At 40.4% G+C, this 18,666-nt stretch overlaps 1 protein-coding gene across 3 annotated transcripts in view; it reads right to left on the bottom strand.

Moving 5' to 3' along the window:
• Positions 1 to 13,241, bottom strand: part of LOC127568566 (MOB kinase activator 3C-like) — a 35,028-nt gene extending 21,787 nt beyond the window's left edge. The window contains exons 1-3 of one of the 3 annotated variants that reach the window (XM_052012467.1): positions 13,048 to 13,241; positions 12,845 to 12,930; positions 6,225 to 6,790 (exon numbers count right to left, since the gene is read on the bottom strand). In XM_052012467.1, the coding sequence (XP_051868427.1) occupies positions 6,225 to 6,642 (418 nt within the window). In that variant the 5' untranslated portion in view covers positions 6,643 to 6,790; positions 12,845 to 12,930; positions 13,048 to 13,241. Of the gene's footprint in view, positions 1 to 6,224; positions 6,791 to 7,647; positions 7,747 to 12,844; positions 12,931 to 13,047 lie in introns of those variants that run through there. The other 2 variants (XM_052012468.1, XM_052012469.1) reach the window with 2 other exon arrangements.
• Positions 13,242 to 18,666: the final 5,425 nt, after the last annotated feature.

The following is an 18,666-nucleotide window of genomic DNA, read 5'->3' as shown; positions in this document are numbered from 1 at the left end:
TTAAACACTTGTCAGAATGGGTTCTATTCAAAACCATGTCCGATGGGTAAAGGGCCCATTTTCATTCAATAAAGTTAGGATTTGTGCAGACATTGTATTTTCTCAGATATAAATTGTTAATGATAAACTTACTTCACCTCTCATCTCATGCTTAGGTTACTTCCTAAGACCGCAAGAAACTGCAGAGAGCTGTGGACACAGCTCAGCACATTACGGAAACCAGCATCCCCTCCATGGACTCTGTCTACACTTCCTGCTGCCTCTCTAAAGCAGCCAACATAATCAAAGACCCCACCCACCCTGGACATTCTCTCTTCTCCCCTCTTCCATCGGACAGAAGGTACAAAAACCCTGAAAGCATGTACCACCAGGCTCAAAACAGTTTCTATCCCACTACTACAAGACTATTGAACAGTCCCCTAACATAAGGTGGACACTTGACCTTACAATCTACCTTGTTATGGCCTTGCACCTTATTGTCTGCTTGCACTATACTTTCTCTGTAACAGTAACATTTTATTCTGTATTCTGTTATTGTTTTCCCTTGTACTAACTCAATGCACTGTTGTAATGAAATGATCTGTATGCATGGCGTGCAAAACAAAGTTTTTCACTGTACCTCGGTACATGTGACAAAAGTAAACCAATTTACCCTTCAGGACTTGATGAAAATGAAGTTGTATGATTAGATTAAGTCCAAAACTATTAACCTGTTGGAGAAGAAAAGCAACAGACATATTTATATGAGAGCAGTTGTGAGTCAGTAGCAGTAGATAATGCTGGGATAAATACCTCAATAAGGGATGGAATAAACTGGCAGAAGTACAGTTAGAAACTTTAACTTTTGCAGAAGAGAACCAGGTAATAAAAAAACAATGAGAAAAACAGGTGATTATGTTGGGCGAGAGCCCCGTCTATTCTGAACTGTGAACCTTTGGCAGATTCTTATACAACAGGCAATTAAGAACCAAAACAATTGAGGATGAAGGGCCATTCAATTCATCTGGATGTTCCTTCAAGGAACAATATTCAATTTGTTTCATTATAGAATTCCCCTAATTTATTACAATTGCCGGGGGAAAATGAGTAAATCCAATTGGGTTCAAGAGACGGATTTCATTTAATTCCTTGCTGAATTCAGAATTCTGAAACCTACAAAATTACAGATGTCACTTTCAGCCACACAAACAATTTGTTTCAAATCTCTGTGACTGAGTCGCTAATGTTGGTTGGCATGGCTTCATAAATCTACTTAAGAGAGGAAATCTTCAGAGATGTCATGCAATAATGGAATAAGGCACTCAAAATGAATTCTGCCAGCCTCCATTAATGGCACACCATCACTTACAGAATCACACCAGAAAGTACATGCAATGGAGACTAAATTCTCTCTCAGGATGAATGGCATTTTGTTTGAATGGCATTTTGTTTTCAAGCTCATTCACTCGCAGAAGAGAAGTAAGAAAGAGATGCATTTACACAACATCTTTCACAACCTCGGAACATCACAACGTGTTTTAACATCAAGTTTTGACATGATAGCACTTGTTTTTAGTGGTAGACTTGCCCACAGGAAAACTGGACTAGGCACATTTCACCTTAGTGTGGCTGACATTTCTCCAGCATCATTTACGTATGTGATGATGTTATCTGCATTAGCAATGCTCATCTCGGCCTCACTGACAGAAACTAGTGCAGCAATATGTAACTCAGGAACTTAGTTCTTAACTCCCAGTAAAACAAGGAGTGAACCCCGTCATCGGCATCATCATGGCTATCCCTCAAGGTCGAGGATGATGGCCTTCATTCCGTTGATCTATTTATGGGATCTCAAGCCCACAGAGCGAAGACGCCTGTGCGTGTATTTGTTCAACGTGTACTTGATGTTGCACTACAAAAAGCATACGATACTTCACAAATCAACCAATTCCATTGGCATGGAAACCACGAGGATTGGAGCTGATGGATTTGTTGCAGCCTTCATCCGCCTTCACAGCCATTGAGTTCGAAATAACTTCGTCTGCCTGTTCCACCATTGAGGTCTTGGTTGGATTGTTCTTTGTCAGGGACCTCACCATCGACCTTACCGCCATGGGTGACCCTACCAGGAGCATAGCTCCAGACGGCATCGCTCTCGGGATCTCAGGACCACACAAGCTTCTCCACCATGACAAGGTGACAATCCATGGAGAAGAGTGAACCCCACAGCAGGTCAGCAAGGAGATGTGAATTAAAGGTTCCCACTGAGATATTGGTGTATAACTGTCTGCATCTGCCTATCTGATCTTTCAATGCTCTTCATTTTTCACTCATTGTTGCAGGATTTCATAGTACACAGAGAGATACAGGCTGCAATCCCTGCCAAGTGATGAGTGGCTTGGAGGCCACTCATAGCAGAAGACTCCATCTGTACCGACAATTGCAGAGGGTAGGATACTCACGTTACCCATCTCATGCAATTTTCCTTACCTCCACAATAACTTTTAATGTCGCAGTACTGTAGCGGCCATGCAGAGAGTTTTCTAAGACTGATGCTTATGTTCCAGGATGGGAAATTTCCATAATATTGTGATGCTATTTGCTGGTTACCCAAATGGGCATTCACATCAAGTGATGGTGAAGTCAAACTTGCAAACATTTAAATACAGCCACTGCTGTTAGGTGATACAGAAGGCTGATATAGTTCACCTGATTCATCTGGTTCACACTAAATATCTTGGTCACAGTGGCCAAAGCCAGGGAGTGGAAAAGCAAATATTTACAAGCCAGGCAATACCACTCCAGGCCAAACAAAAGGGTCACAATCCAAGTGTGTAAAATACCCTTCCTAGTTTTGATGACCTTTTGCCTGACCTGAAACGTTAACTCTGTTTCCCTTTCTACAGATGTTACCCAAGGTGCTGAGTGGTTACAGATTTTTGTTTTTTTTATTTAAGCTAAATAGATGATGGATTCTTGGCCCAGATCTCCCGCTCAAGCTCAATGATCACCTACCTTTTGACAATGATGTTTCTCCTAAAATGGTCCTAGTGCAGTTTTCCTCTGGGATCCTGTCTCCCAGCTGCTTGGCAAGACCTACGCAGGCTACATTTCCAAAGTAGCTGTGCCAGCCTGTCAGGCCTTGTGCCTAGGTTCACCAGCTGCCAAAGCTGCGGCTTAAATTGACCTTTTGAGAACACCTTCCTTAACAATCATTCAATGGTACCAGGTTGAGATAGAATTTTTAAAAATGGTATGAAACAATTACATTTATTCTAACTAGTAGAATAACATCAAATAAGTAAATTGAGGCAGAAAGTACATTTCATGGCCTGGAAGGTGTACACCTGAGGAAGATTGCACTGCCCCATTGTACAGTACAGTGCAGGAGCCACAGGGCCAGTGCTGATCTGAAATGGGAGGCAGCACCTCAGCCCATACTCCTGAATTTCCGCCCTTTGAATCTGTCAGTCACAGAAGATCTTGGCCAATAATCCAACAAGTATTTTGCTTACTTGGTCTCTGTGGCCAACTTGCATTGGCTTACCTGGTTCACAAAGTAGGTTGGTTTTTTTGCTTAGAGTCATACAGCAGGGAAACAGGCCCTTCGGCCTACCATGTCTATACCAACCATCAAGTACCTCTCTATACCAATCCCATTTTCCAGCATTCAATCCATAGCTTCAATGACAAGGCATACATATTAAGTGTTCACCTAAATAACACCAGTCAACTTCAGAACGAATTTTTTGAAACCCCCCCGTGTCCCATGGACTTTTACATTACGGCCAGTCTCCCGTGTGGGTCCTTGTCAATGGCCTTACTGAAGTCACAAAGTCATTGAGAGACACAGCATGGAAACAGACACTTAAAAATTGAGAAAGTACCTGCCTTCCTCCCCCTCAGGAGCGTGTTCCAGATTTCAACCACCCTGTGGAGGAAAAAAAATCTTTTTTTTTCTAAATCTCTTACCCCTTACTTTAAACCTATGCCCTCTGGTCATAGATACTTCTGCTGTGGGGAAAAGTTTCTCACCATCTACCTTATCTTTGCTCTTCATAATTTTGTCACCTCTCAGCCTCCTCCACTTCAAGGAAAATAAACCTAGCCTATAGAGTCTCACCTCATTGCTAATGTTTTATATAGTTGTACTGTAATCTCTTAAATTCTATGCCCCAGGTAATGAAGACAAGTATTCCCCATATTTTTTCACTACCTTATCTGTGCTGCTGCCTTCAATGATCCTTGAACATGTATATCAAGATCCTTCTGTTCCTCAGTACTTCCTAGGGTGCTACGATTCATTGAATATATCCTCATCTTATTAGTCCTTCTAAAATGCATCACCCCACATTTTTCGGGATTAAATTCCATCTGCTATTTCTTTGCCTATCTTACCAATTCATCAATGTCATTCTGTAGCAGAAGACTACCCTATCCACATTGACTGTCCTTGATTCCCCGCTTCTCCAAGTGCAGATTTTTCCAATAATTTCTCCACGAGTGATGTTAGACTATTGCTATGGCCATTCCTTTTAAGTAGAAGGTTTGCTCTTTTATTAATTATGTATTCAGGCCTCTTCAGTTGGCTGATGCGTTGTGTAGTAATTCTCACAGGCTTAAAACTTGGATGATTTTTCTTTTACTTCTCTGTTAACTGTTAATCAACAATTGGAAAGAGTTCTTAGCAGATAAGATTTTTTGGCTTTAAAAGATCTGTTGATATACATGCACTTTAACAAAATAAGGTCAGTTCTGGAACACTTGACATCTGGCATTCAGTCTCTCCCCCTCAAACAAATCTGCTCCAGTAACCATGTTCCCTCAAACAAAGCAATAATTCTGGAAACTGATCATTTGTCCATGTAAAATGTGAGTTGGAAAGCCAAACCACTTCCAGCTTTAGGCTTCATTGACATCTTCTCATCAGGTTGGAGATACCAAACAGATGTCCACTGCAGCTCATTGGCCTGTTGAGGACAATCACCTGGGTTCTGCATGAGTCTATAGGGAGCAAAGGCCAAGCAAATACCAGTGGACAAATATAGTTTGCTATTTGACTGAAACTCCTTTTGGGAGCCTCTTGCTTCTTTTTGGCCCAAAATTTTGTTTTAAAGATAATGTACAATTTGGGAAGAGTCTACTAGTGGTCTCTTTAAGGGTTACTGGTTAGCTTTTTCAAACTTTGGAGGAAGAGAGATTTACATGCTCTCCACATGCTCTCCCCATTTCCCTTGAAAGAAATGGTTAAGGGTGCCTCGTAAGTGTAGCTCCCCAATTTAACCCCAGGCTTACTTCAAGTCTGCCTAAAAGTGGATTGATATTCAAAATTGTGTGCAATATTCCAAAGTATCCTCTCGAGTGTATTCAACAGACAAAATAAACTATTTATAAATGAATTGTGCTTGAAGTGTGTGCCACTATTTCGTAAGAACTATTATAAAACTTCATTAACACTCAATGGTTAAAAGTATAGAAATATAAGGCACACCTCCCCCACGGCAGAAATCCACCAATTTTGACATTCCTTGTGTTGTAGACCACATCGGTAATACAGTATTCGAAAAGGCAATTAAACTATTTAAATTGGGCTGCTTAACAGAAGGCCAGCTGCAGTTTACAGACAGTATTCTCTACAGCTTACAGACACTACTCTCTGCTCCTTGCCCCCCAAAAGCTTTTAGCAAAAAAAAGACCTCACCAACTATTACAAAAGGCCTTCTATTCCTGAATCATTAAATAGACCAATTAATGGTTGGACAAAGCACTATGCGTTGTGCATTCATAGTTTGAATCCTGCTACATCCAAAGGATCCTGATTTACTTAGATATGTCTTCTTCGTGGTTTGGAGTGTTGGCTGCCCTTCTGAAATCCTACCTGAAAGTTTGTTCATCAGGGCAAATAGGGACACAAGGTCCCTGCCAGATTTTCAGATCTTTTCTCTGGAAAGGAATTGATGAATTGCTTTTTCTTGTTTCTCATTTGACTCAAGACAGAAGTTGCAATACTTTATCTGTGTTCAAGGACTGATTTTTTTTAAATGGCAGCCATCAACCAAATCTCAGGTTAACGTACATAATCCTTTGATTCTAAATGGCAACACAGAGTTTCAAAGTAGCACTGCTATTCCAGTGACCTTAAAATATTTTACATTCAGCACTTAATTGATTCTACCAATATCAATTTAAAGCTTATCACTGCCTTTAATGTGCTCAGACACTTGTTTTGCTGTCAGAAGTCTTACCAACTCTGGTGGGGAAGTTCTCCTCATCATTGATCAGAGTCTCAATCCAGTCCATGAGCAAATTCATATACTGTGGAGCAGTCACTTTGGTAGGCCTCTTATACTTGTGTTCATCTTGCCATCTGTATTCATATTTCAGCCCTCCTGACATGATAGGACAGCTCCTTGCAGTGCAATACTCACAAATGGTACCATAGATGAGGTTGATTCGATTGAAGAAGTCTACAGTGTTCACTGCAATCCAATCATTGAGGTTTTCCCCAGCAGGAAGCTGGACTACAGTCTTGAGGTCAACACCAGACTTAAGTGAGGCCTGAGCTTTCTTATACAACTCAAACCGTTGGGTTCCTGGCTCAAACCTCTTCCGGGGTCGAAATGTCCTGTCTTTATTGAAAACTTGCTTCAGACAAAGGGCCATCTTTCAAAGTGGTGCAGAAAGGAATGTTTCTCTCTTAAGCACGATTCAACATAGAAGCAATTTACTTGTCTTGATACTGTTGACAGGTAGATGTTAAGATAGCTCACTCAGTTCATTCTTCACAGCTTGATGTGGCAAATTAAATTTTCTGTAAGGAAGTGAAAGTTATTTTTATTTGTCAATAGGCAAGTTTGAGTCATTTTATCAGGTAACCAACTAAATGTAACTCCACTTCTAAATGTCTCTGGCAGGCTAACAATAATATTATTATTAAAGATTTTACTGCAGATGAGGTTTTGAATGCTATTGACAGTTTTAAAAAGGACTCTGCAACTGGCCCAGATGGCATGTCTCTAGATAGGATTCACAAAATGAACATCAACATGTTAACTAGAATGTATTCTTCATGGGTTCGACGTGGCAAACTTCCAGCTAATGTCAAGAACAGTCACTAGCAGACCCGCAGCTGCTGGCAAGTTCATCCCACCGGTCTCCCACATGCTCATTTGTATGTATGGGCTGTACATAAGTCGGGCGTTTGTTACCTGGGGAGAACCTGTATATTGTCATTCATGCTAATAATACAATCCTTAGTTAAAATATTAAATTCTATGAAGGTGCAATCAAAGGATGATTCATGAATCACCTAAAGTATACTGCAGAGAAAGATGCCTGCCAGCCAAACCAGTCCCTGCTGTCGTTTACGCACAAACTTCCTCCTGACTTTCCTCACCTAACACTGTCGGCATAACCACCCTTTCTATTCATTAGAATACAAATTTGACATAGGTCAACAAAGCTGTAATAAAAACAAACCTTAAATGCATCAATACTTCTCTTTAGCTACCCACTAGTGTAGGGAATCACATATTTCTCTCCTTGTTCTGGTTAAAGACTTTTTCTGAACTAACTCATGAATTTTTTGTAAAAATCTGATGTTGATGATTACACTGGCTGAGAAATTGCTCCACATTCTTTTTGATGTTAAAATAGCTTGAAGCTCACCTTTATACCATTTGTAAAAGTCACATGAAGAGCAAGAACTTCAACTGAAAGCTTCACAGAACAATGTTTTTGGATTTCCCCATGTAAAACTGCACCACAACTGATGTCTCTTTCAGTATGACATGCTGCACTGGTGTGTTGCAAGCTCTCACAGATTTCAACATGTAGCCCAGCATATGCAACCTCTGCTGCAATTTCATTCCTTTCCCCCAGAAAATAAATTCGGCATGTTCTGTTGACCCTCACCAACTTTTATAGGTGCATCCCATCCAGATGCATCGAGGCTTGGTATGGCGACTGCTCTGCCCGAGACCACAAGAAACTGCAGACAGTTGTAGTCACGGCTCAGCACATCACTAAAACCAGCCTCCCCTCCATGGACTAGGTCTACACTTCTCACTGCCTCAGTAAAGCAACCGACATAATCAAAGGCCCCTCCCATCCTGGACATTCTCTCTTCTCCCCTCTTCAATCAGGTAGAAAATACAAAAGCCTGAAAGCGCATACCACCAGGCTCAAGGATAGCTTCTATCTTGCTGTTATAAAACTATTGAATGGACCTCTTGTATGATAAGATGGACTCTTGACTTCACAATCTACCTTGCACCTTATTTCTACCTGCACTGCACTCTCTCTGTAACTGTAACACTAGATTCTGCATTCTGTTATTGCTTTTCCCTTGTACTACCTTGATGTACTGATGTAATGAAATGATCTGTATGGATGGCGTGCAAAACAAAGTTTTTCACTGTACTTTGGTACATGTGACAACAATAATAATAAACCAAACCAATAAACCAAAACCCAATGATGCACAGTTTGCTTTCATTACAGCTTTATTGACCTATTTCAATTTTTTTTTAAATGCACTTGTACTCTGAAATTCTTTTACTCTTCTATCCATTTAGATTCTCACCATACAAGTAATATGCAACTTTCTTGTTCTTCCAGAGTGTACACTTTACATCTAACAATGATTACATTTATTCAAAAATAATACAACTTGTTTATTAATTATTTTTAATTTTTTGCAATCCTTCTCAATGTTCACAAAGCATGCCAATTTGGAGATTCAAAGTAACAAAGTTATATATATGTTGTTTTTGATTTCATGGTCTGAATCTTCAATATAAATTGTGGACAGCAATGCTGCCAAATTTAATGAAACTGCCCTTCTCTTAGTCTGAAATAACCACCGTTTATCGCCACTCCCTCAGCTCTCCATTTTGATACTTTTAGCAAGAGAAAAACATACAAGTATCTCGAAAGACCGTTTGACCCAACTTCCTGATTTCACCCCAGTGAATAAACCACATTAATATATTCATCTTGACTGAAGAGAAAGATCACAGAGACTTAAGGTTCTAGTATCCAGAAAGAACGTGTACAGAATATACACCAACCCAGAAAACTCAAATAAACCAAACAATTGTGACAAATGAAAACCAAAACCCCAAATTCTCCTGCATTTAAGATATGTGAAAAGTAAGTAATGACACTGAAGGTATGGTGATATACTCCATTCCAAATAACTGAGGGTATACGTATCATTTCTTCACTCGAATTGGTGAGGGAAAAAAACTGTTAAACGAAAGACAGGTGAGAAATGCAAGTGCTGAAGGACAACAAGATATCCATGGGCAACAGTGGCATACATCTCCTGAGAAAACATTGACTTTTGAACCTTATTTGGTCAATATCCCAATACATTGAGTCCACAGTGACAGCGTAGTTTGCATTTTTATCATTTACTCAATTTAACTGAAATCTTATTTCTGTCATTTGGAAACTTGCTACTTTTCTTATTTTAGATGTCTCTCTCCCAGTTACGGCTAATATTGGAAGAAAAATATAAAATATGACCTTGCTATGTCAATGAAATATTGCATCAGCATATTAGTTTCAAATTTATCTTGTTAAATGTTCTGGCTGGAGGTTAGGAAAAAGAGAGAGTCAGAGGGGCAGAGGGAGGGAGAAAGAGGGGAGATGGAGGAAGTAAAAAATGAAGGCAGGGAGAAAGGGAGGAAGAGAGAAAGGGAGCTGGAGGGTAAGAGGAGAGGGAGATGTAGAGGGAGATAGAGACAGAGGGAGAGGGGTGGAGAGGGAGATGGAGGAAGAGCTGGAGGGAGAAAGGCAGAGGGAGAGAGGTATAGAAAGAGGGAGATAGAGGGAAGGGAGAGAGAGAGAGAGAAAAAGAGTGAAGACTGTGAGGGTGAGAGAGATGGAAGGAGTGGGAGATGGATAGAGAGACAGAGGGAGATGGAGAGTGAGATGGAAGGAGATGGAGAGGGACTGAGGGCAAGACAGAACGAGGGAGGGAGAAAAACAGAGGGGGAGGGAAAGAAACAGCAAGAGAATGGAGAGAAGCAAAGACTTAAACAGATGGAAAAAAATGTGAAAGATGGAGAGGGCACAAAGTAAATTAGAAAAGGGAAGAGAAAGAGATAAAAAGAGATAGAAAGCAAGAGCAAGAGAGAAATCATGAAAATGAGTGAATAAGTGGAGGAGTGTGTGAGACCAAGCCCCTTCACAGAAGCACACTGTCCCTCCACTCCTTCCTATGTAATTCACCCCCTTCCCCTCACAATCATCTGCCCAAACAATTCATCGAAGCAAAACAGCATGGCTGGAAACACTGGTGAAAAGGTTTTCAAACTGAAACATTAACTCTGTTTCACTTTCCACATTTGATGCTTGACCTGCTGAGAGTTTCCTACATTTTTGTTTTTATTTCAGATCTCCAACATCAGCAGTTGTTTGATTTTCAATTCACTGAGGCATTCCAACTAGTTGGACTGAACATACATCCTCCAATCCCCTCTCCTCCTTGCAAATGAATACTGAGAAAATAAGTAATTTGGCTCATTTACATTCCTTTTACACAGAATCCTCCCCCAGCCCCCATCCTTCTGCAAGTTACGGTCAAAATTGCCCCCAGAGGATGAGCTTATAACTTTACTGGGACAATCAAGGCATCACATGCATAGCCCATAAACAAACTAACTGAATCAGAGATTACCGTCCTTTTGCTTTTATTCAGGGAGGGGGACGTAACTTTATTTTCCATTGCACTGAATATTTAAAAAGACAGAATAGTTGCTGGGAACTGATGCAAAGATAATAATCAAATAAGCCTAACAAGACAGTTCAGTTGTTCCTCAGAAGAATGTGATTTAACCATTTTAGGGGAGAATCATTTTTAGTATAAATTGGAATTGTTGGTTTCCACTCATCTAGAAACAGGGTTGAACAAACAAAACTAATTTCAGTTCACACATATACAGGAGAACTGCATCACAATTATTACGGACTGGAACTGAACCCGAACCCACCTCCCAGTGTAAAACAATACCACACTGGTTCACTGATATTTTTGGAAAGGAGAGGCACCTGCTTATCTTCCAAGTGCAGCAGGATATTCTGCATGACCCAAACTACAGGAAGTACAGGTAAAATATATTGCACAAGATGTAAATAATTCACAAATAGAAAACATTTTTCTAATTAGTTGGTGAACTAATTATACTCCCTTGGCACAATCTGGGGGATATGCGGCAATGAAGTTATGTTGTAAACTCAGAAGAACTGATAACCAGACGGTCAAAAAGAAACAAAAAAAACAGCCACTTAGAAATGTGTATGTTCTCAGCTCTGTGTCTCAAAATAGTACATGTCCAGAGTGGAAAACAATTGCAACCATTTTTGGGTTGAATAACACCAGTCCAGAATTTTGACCACCCAATTCAAATTCAGATTGTGAAAGATTCTAATTATTTAGTTTTGGCATGTTAGCCCTAGGGCTAGCAGACGGATATCTTTTGGGGAGAAATGCCAGTCCACATATAGTCATAATAAATATATTAATGCATTCTGGCAACTTACTATTTTTAATTTTCACCGCACAATGACTTGCTTTCAACAGCTAGTCAGATGTTGAGAAATTCAGTGGTGTATAAATGTTTTCTTTCAGCATTATGCAATTGAAATCTGATTTTTCATGTATGAACAAGATCATGACAATTTGCATTTTCCATCATTTGTAAAATTCAATGGGGCATTGTAGTGACACACCTTAGCAAACCCAATGACGTTTTCTCATCAGAGGCACATGTGATAATGTTGTACCCCATGCAACACTACTTTTGGAGCATTGCAGGGAAAATTTGGACCGTCACTGGGTACTCTACAGATGATATGGTCTTAAAAAATGCAGTGCCAATCTGGGAGACTTGCAAGGTGAGTATTTTACTTACATCTTTAGCATTTCCCCTCCTTCCTCACACCAGACCAATCCTTCCCCAATGCTCCCCACCCCCAGCTACTCCTGAACCTAAACTGCACAATGCAGCAGACCCGACTCCACCACCTTTGCTGCTACTCCCAAGCACCAAATTTCTTCATGCCTGCCTCTGTCCCTGATCTTCTTTTACAACCTGCCAGCCTCCCTGATCACAACAACCCCACACCAGGCGCTAGGCTCTGTGTTTTCCCCTCCCACTACCATATACACAAGGCTGACTAATCCCTTCCCTTCCAAATACAAAAGTGCAACTGCTGCAAGTGCCACTAAATCCCTGATCCAAGGCCATACCCAACCCCCAACTCTCTCAGGCAGAGGCCTGATCTCCTGAGTCTGGCCTTGGAAGAGGAGGGCCAGGCAGCACATTTTCAAGTGTGAAAACCTGCAACACTGAGTCTTTTGCAACCAACGCAGCTGAATTTAAGGTCAGCACAACGTCGTGGACCGAAGGCCCTGTACTGTGCTGTGATGTTCTATGTTCTACTTTTAATGTAGTAGGTCAATAACCCAGAGCAGTCATCATATGCCATTCTAGACAATCCTTTAAGGTGCAATAGAATTAATAGGGAAAAAACTAGTTAAATATTTTATAAACATTTGTAATATAATCACAGTATCTAACTGTAATGGAAGGTCAGGGATTGTTTTATGTTCATTCATGTCCTATCTATTCAGTTTTCCCTGGTGTGTTATGTCTTCAAGTTGCCCTTAGGCAGAAAGCCAATTTTAACAGCTTGTGATATCCTGAAAAGATTTTCCACAATTTCAAAAGAAATTGTAATGAAATAGTATTCTGCTTGTCATTGTTTAAAACAGCTGTATTTTTTCCCCATATTAGTCTCTTTGTGTGAAAAAAAATCAAAAGTTGTTAAAATTCCACTGCAGTGGGGAACTTACTGAAACAGCTGCCTTTACATTTAGTCTGCATACCACAAATCACTGGACAGTTGATTCCCAGCAGCTGACACTCAACGAACTGAAATCTGCCAAACAATTGTTGGGAGAAGAACACAAGTTATTTGTTAAAGTTTTAAAAGAAGGTGGAAAGTGAAAGCTCGGCATTAGGAGGTCTGAAAAGAATCATAACTTTTTGAACTTACCCCCATACACTTCAAGGAGTACTGCTTTCTCTGCTGCACACGGATCTTCACAGTTGCTACAGGAAGCTGCAGCTGTGGGGGATTTACATTGTTAAGAAGTCGATTTAATACAGCCACACAGTTTGGTGATTTACCCTCTGCAAGCTCAGTCTAGTATTTAACACGGTGCTGGGACAAGAGGGGATTACATATGAACTGGCTGGGTTACTCTCCTGTTTTCCTGTCTATGATGTCACATCCTGAGACAGCCCCTGATCACATCTGTTGATCTTTTCTTCCATGAACTTTCTTCTTTTTAAAAAAAATATCTTTAAAAGGATTATTTCCTGGTTTTGTAAGGTTCCATTGAAAGGAAGTGAATGGCATAGAATTAGAAAGAATAGTGTTGTTTCATTTTGTACATCAGTCTAAGTATTTTATTTTTTAAATGATAGTTGTTCTTAAAAAAAAGTCACTTCCATCCACTTTAACTGGAAAGTGTCAAAACAGGCATGTCAGGGCCATGAAGAACAAAGAACCACACCCATGTCAAGTCCGGGTTTTATCATTTGTTCTACAGAACACTCACTTTTGGAAACTAAGACAAGTTTCATAATCAGATGCTGAACAGATCAATCTATCTGAAACCCCAGTGATAAACGTATCCCTCCACACATCCATAGCAGTTTTTGCCCTTGTAAGCTCATCAGTGAGATCACAGAGGCTGACTACCCTGTTCACAATCATTCAAGATGTTTTGCTGAGAATCTTTGGTCCACCTTTTTCTCAAATGAAGGCTTTAAAATATAAAAAGTCAGAAAGTATCTATTTCACCATTATCACTGTTCAGTGAACTTCAGTGAAACACAGTAAAAATGACAGGAACTTTGGGATTTCTGCCAACATGTGGTTTAATGAGGAACTTCCAGAACTCTTGTCAGTAATTTAGTACTTCTCCACAAACTGCACTCTTCTGCAGTATTCTCCATCTCAAGGGAAATTACTTGAAGATACAAAAAATAACAAGTACTTACAAACTTGTCTCATTGTAAAATACTCTCAAAAACTTACACTCGTTGAACAAGGTCTGAATGAATTCATAATGGTGTAAAGTGCTATATTTATAGCTTACTAAACTCTGTGGTTCTAAATAAAAGATGATATGAAAATGGATTGTAATTCCTTGTGGAAATATTTTCAAATGTAATAGATTTTAACTGTCTGTTGTTAGGCAGTCTCTTGGGATAGAGGATGATTTTCTGCCACTCAGGTTTTGTGGGTTCTGACGTGACTAATGAGGCCAATGTGGGGACCACAGACTCTTCCACTCTTGGGGCAGGAGGTGGCCGTCAGAGTGGGTGGTGGGTAGTTTGTGAGGTGGTTCCTCCTTCCACCATTTTTCCAGGGCTTCTGTGTGTTCCCGATGCTTGGACTTATGGCTGTCAATACCATACCGAATGCTCCTTCTCCACTTTGAGCAGTCATGGGACACAGATTCCAAGGAGCCCATGGGGAGGTTGAATTTCCTCAAGAAGGCTCTGAGCATGACCTTGAATCTGTTTCTCTGTCTGCTTGGTAATCTTTTCCTCTGACAGAGCTCAGAATAGGGTGTCTGTTTCAGGAATCTTGTGTTGGGCATGCAAATAATGTAGCCTGCCCGACATATCCCAATCAATGTTACTAGTGTCTCAGTGCTGGGATGTTGGACTGAGAGAGGGCACTGACATTGGTTTGCTTATCCTTCCAGTAAATTTGGAGGATGTTAAAGAGACAGCATTGGTGGTGTTTTTCCAGTGTCTTGAGGTGTCTGTTGTGGTGGTCCAGGTCTCAGAAGCAAATAGGAGAGCTGGAATCACCGGTGCCCACTAGGCTATATGTTTAGTGCCAGGTCTGAGGTCTTGATTGTCAAATGCCCTTTTCCTCAATCGACTAAAGTCTGTGCTGGTGCATAGACTGTGGTGTGGTGACATTATCGAAATCTGCCTTCAATGAAAAGTGGCTTCTGAGATATGGGAAGTGATCTGTGTTTTTCAGGGTCTAGCCATGAACCTCTATTGTTGGAAGGCAGTAGGGTGCAAGTGGGGCAAATTAATAGAAGACCTTTGTCTCACAGATATTGAATGTAAAGCCCATTTTCTTGTACACATCAGTGAGATCATTGATGATTGCTTGAGTGTGCACATGCAAGTTTTGTTGGTTCATCTATGGGAGTTTTAGTAACCTTGGTTGTAGAGTGAAGTCACTAATGGTTGAAAAATTTTCCATTGGTTCTGAAGATTAGTTCCAGTTCTGAGAGGGAAGTTTGTTGGAGGTGAGGTGGAACATAATGATCAGAAAGATTGAGAAAAGTCTCAGGGCAATGATGCAGCTTTGTTTGGCACTAGTCTTCACTGATCCGTTGATTAGCAGCATAGCTTGCATGCATTCATGGAGCAAACGTAAAATGGAGATGGATTTCTGTGGGCAATTGAATTTGATGAGGGTGTTCCACAGTCCATCTGACTGTTGGATTCAAAGGCGTGGGTGAATTCAATTTCCAAATAGAAGAGTGAAGGAATAAATTTCATAAGAGAAAGAAAGACATGCACTTATGTGAGACCTAGCTTAGAAAGTGGCAATACAAATACAGAAGAGAAAGTTAACAATGTGATCATATTCTCTGAGCTTCCAAGTTCAACCCCTGATTTAGTTTTGGATATACTGTGAAGTTTGCATTTTTAAAAATTTATACCTGGATGGCTTCATGGAGTGAGTTAGCCCATTACTTGCTTGGTGCTGATACTGAACACAAAATGAGAAAATATTTTACTTTCTAATTACCTGGAGCACAAGATTCCCAAGTTCTTGTCTTTTCTCTTTGCATAGAGAGCATTTACTGTTTCCAGGTGAGACTGGATGGCACTAGGAAGATGCCACTTAATTTATTTAATGGAGTCACCACACATAAAAAGGCAATACATTTTAGTTTGGTACATGTTGTCACATTGTTCATTTATGTGCACAGAATAACATCTTTCCATGAAGGGAGAATAAATAATTCAGCTTTCGCAATAGGTCAGTGAGCTGAGTAGCTGAGACATTCGGTTGCAACTTCAAAATGCCCATACTGAATAAATGCATCACAATAGATGACCAGAACAAATGGACTCAGTTTTCTGGACTTACTGGAAAAAGCAACTAGTGTTGTCCCTTCTGACCAAAATCCAAAGGCTTCTCCTGTAATTTCAGGTAGGAGAAGGATCATACTTGTCTTTGATACACCCAGAATGGGTTTTATGTTCCTAAACAGCCATGCAATAATTACAATTAAGGCTGGCATGAAAGCAATATCATTTAGGGAAAAAATATATTCTAAATGGTGAGCATTTAGGAACTATGGATGAGAAGAGAATCCTAGGTCAGAAATCCTAGGAATCCTAGGTTGAAAATCATTAAAAACCCGCACTTCAAGCAGTTCAGAATACAAAGTGATAGAGAAAATATTGGAAAAATTCTGGAGTAATCTTCACTTGGAGAGGCAGCCACAGTCACATGGCTTTGTTTAGGGTAGATCCTGTCTGATTAAGTTGACTAAACTTTTTGACTATCTGTATTGATGAGAGTAGTACAGTTAATGTAGTTTACATGGACTTCCATAAGGCCTATCACAAGACCCCACATGGGTGACTGATCCAAAAGGTGAGCGCCTATGGAATCTAGGACAATTTGGCAAATTGGATCCGAAAATTGCTTGTTGGTAGGAGACAGAGAGTGAAGGTGGAGGATTAATTTTGCAATTGGAAGCCTGTGATCAGTAGTGTACTGCTGTGATCAGTGCTGAGATGCTTGTTGTTTGTTATGTACTGTATATTAACAATCTGGATGTGACTATAAGAGGTATCATTAATAGGTTCACAGATGACATGAACATTGGTGGCCTTGTTGATAACGTGGAGGACAGTCTTCAGCAGAGAAATGGCAGATGGAATTTTATCCTGAGAAATGTGATGAATGTTGGGAGGATTAATAAAACTAGGAATGGTAGGACCGTAGGAATTACTGCAGAACAGCAGGACTTTGGTGTACATGTCCAAGGATCCCTGAAAGAGATGAGAAGGCTGTTGATAGAAATCTAAAGCTCTCACCCCCTTACCATAAACCTGAGCCCTCTGGTGATAGAAACATCTGTTTTGAGGAAAGGTTTTTCACAATATATCCTGCCTATGCCACTCATAATTTTGTGCACCTGTATGAGGTAGAAAGTTTTATGGTAAGGGGGGGGGGGGGGGGGGTAAAAGATTTAGAATAAACCGGAAAAAGATTTTTTTCATCGAGAGGGTAAATAAAATCTGCAATGCACTGCTCAAGGGGATGGTGGGGGCTGATACTCTCACAACATTTAAGAAGTGCCATGGCATAAAAGGCAATGAGTCGAGTGCTGAAAAATGAGAATAGTACAGACGGACACTTGATGGCTGGCATGGACAAAGAGGCACAGAGTTATACAGTACAAAAACAGGCACCTCAGCCTAACTCGTCTATGCCGACCAAGATGTCTATCCAAGCTAGTCCCATTTGCCTGCATTTGGCCCATATCCCTCTAACCCTTCAGCACATTCCATCTCAGAGACCTGAGGTTTTTGTTGCCACCCTGGATGAACTTCCCCTGCTTTGAATGGAAGCAAGGAATTCCAATGAGTGGCGAAGGCCGTTATATTTTTCAAAGAGGCTTTGAGAATGTTCTTGAGGCATCTCCTCTGTCCATCTGGTTATCTCTTGCTGTGATGGAGCTCAGAGCAGAGCCTCTTTCAGGATCTTGGAGTCAATGTGAGTAACTAGGACCCTGAGTGCTGAGGATATTGGCCTGAAAGAGGATCCTGATGTTGGTTCCCTTGTCATACCAATGGATTTGGAGGATAGATGGTTGGGCATCAGTTCGTTCCTTCCAGCACAAAAGTAATTTATGTTTACTTCATCATCAGGGATCTCCATTGTAACTGAGCTAAGTGCCCACAGACAGTTCTTTACCAATGCGGAGAAATATCTTTAGTAGCTTTTGCATGTATAGTGGATTTTCGTGTTCCACCAATGCACATACAAGTTCATGAAGGGTCCATCTGTAAACCATTTTGGAAATCAAGAGCCAGTAGCTGCCATAATTAATGAAGTGTGCTAAATTGACATTTTGCTGCTTAATTTGTTCTATTAATAAACCTGATTACGACCTCTTTTGAGTTTCATATGAAGAGTATGCCTTCCTTATTCAAAAACTGAAAGAACCAAAGGTAGCTCTGACACATAAAATATAAAATTATGAGAGGCATAGACAGGGTAGGTAATCAGAGTCTTTCTCCCAGGGTGGAAATGTCAAATACTAGAGGGCATAGATTTAAGGTAAGAGGGGGAAAGTTTAAAGGAGATATGTGAGGCAAGTTTTTTTTTAACACAAAGAATGTAGGTGCCTGGAACACGCTGCCAAGGGAGGTGGCAGAAAGCAGATATGAAAGCGACTTTTAAGAGACATTTAGACAGACACCTGAACAAGCACAGCATAGAGGGATATGGACCATATACAGGCAGATGGGATTAATTTAGATTGGCATCATGGTTGGTGCAGACATGGTGGGCTGAAGGGCCTGTTCCTGTGCTGTACTGTTCTAT

Source organism: Pristis pectinata, chromosome 3, assembly GCF_009764475.1.
Source record: "Pristis pectinata isolate sPriPec2 chromosome 3, sPriPec2.1.pri, whole genome shotgun sequence".
In the NCBI taxonomy this organism is placed as follows: domain Eukaryota; kingdom Metazoa; phylum Chordata; class Chondrichthyes; order Rhinopristiformes; family Pristidae; genus Pristis; species Pristis pectinata.
This window is presented reverse-complemented; position numbering and strand designations above follow the sequence as displayed.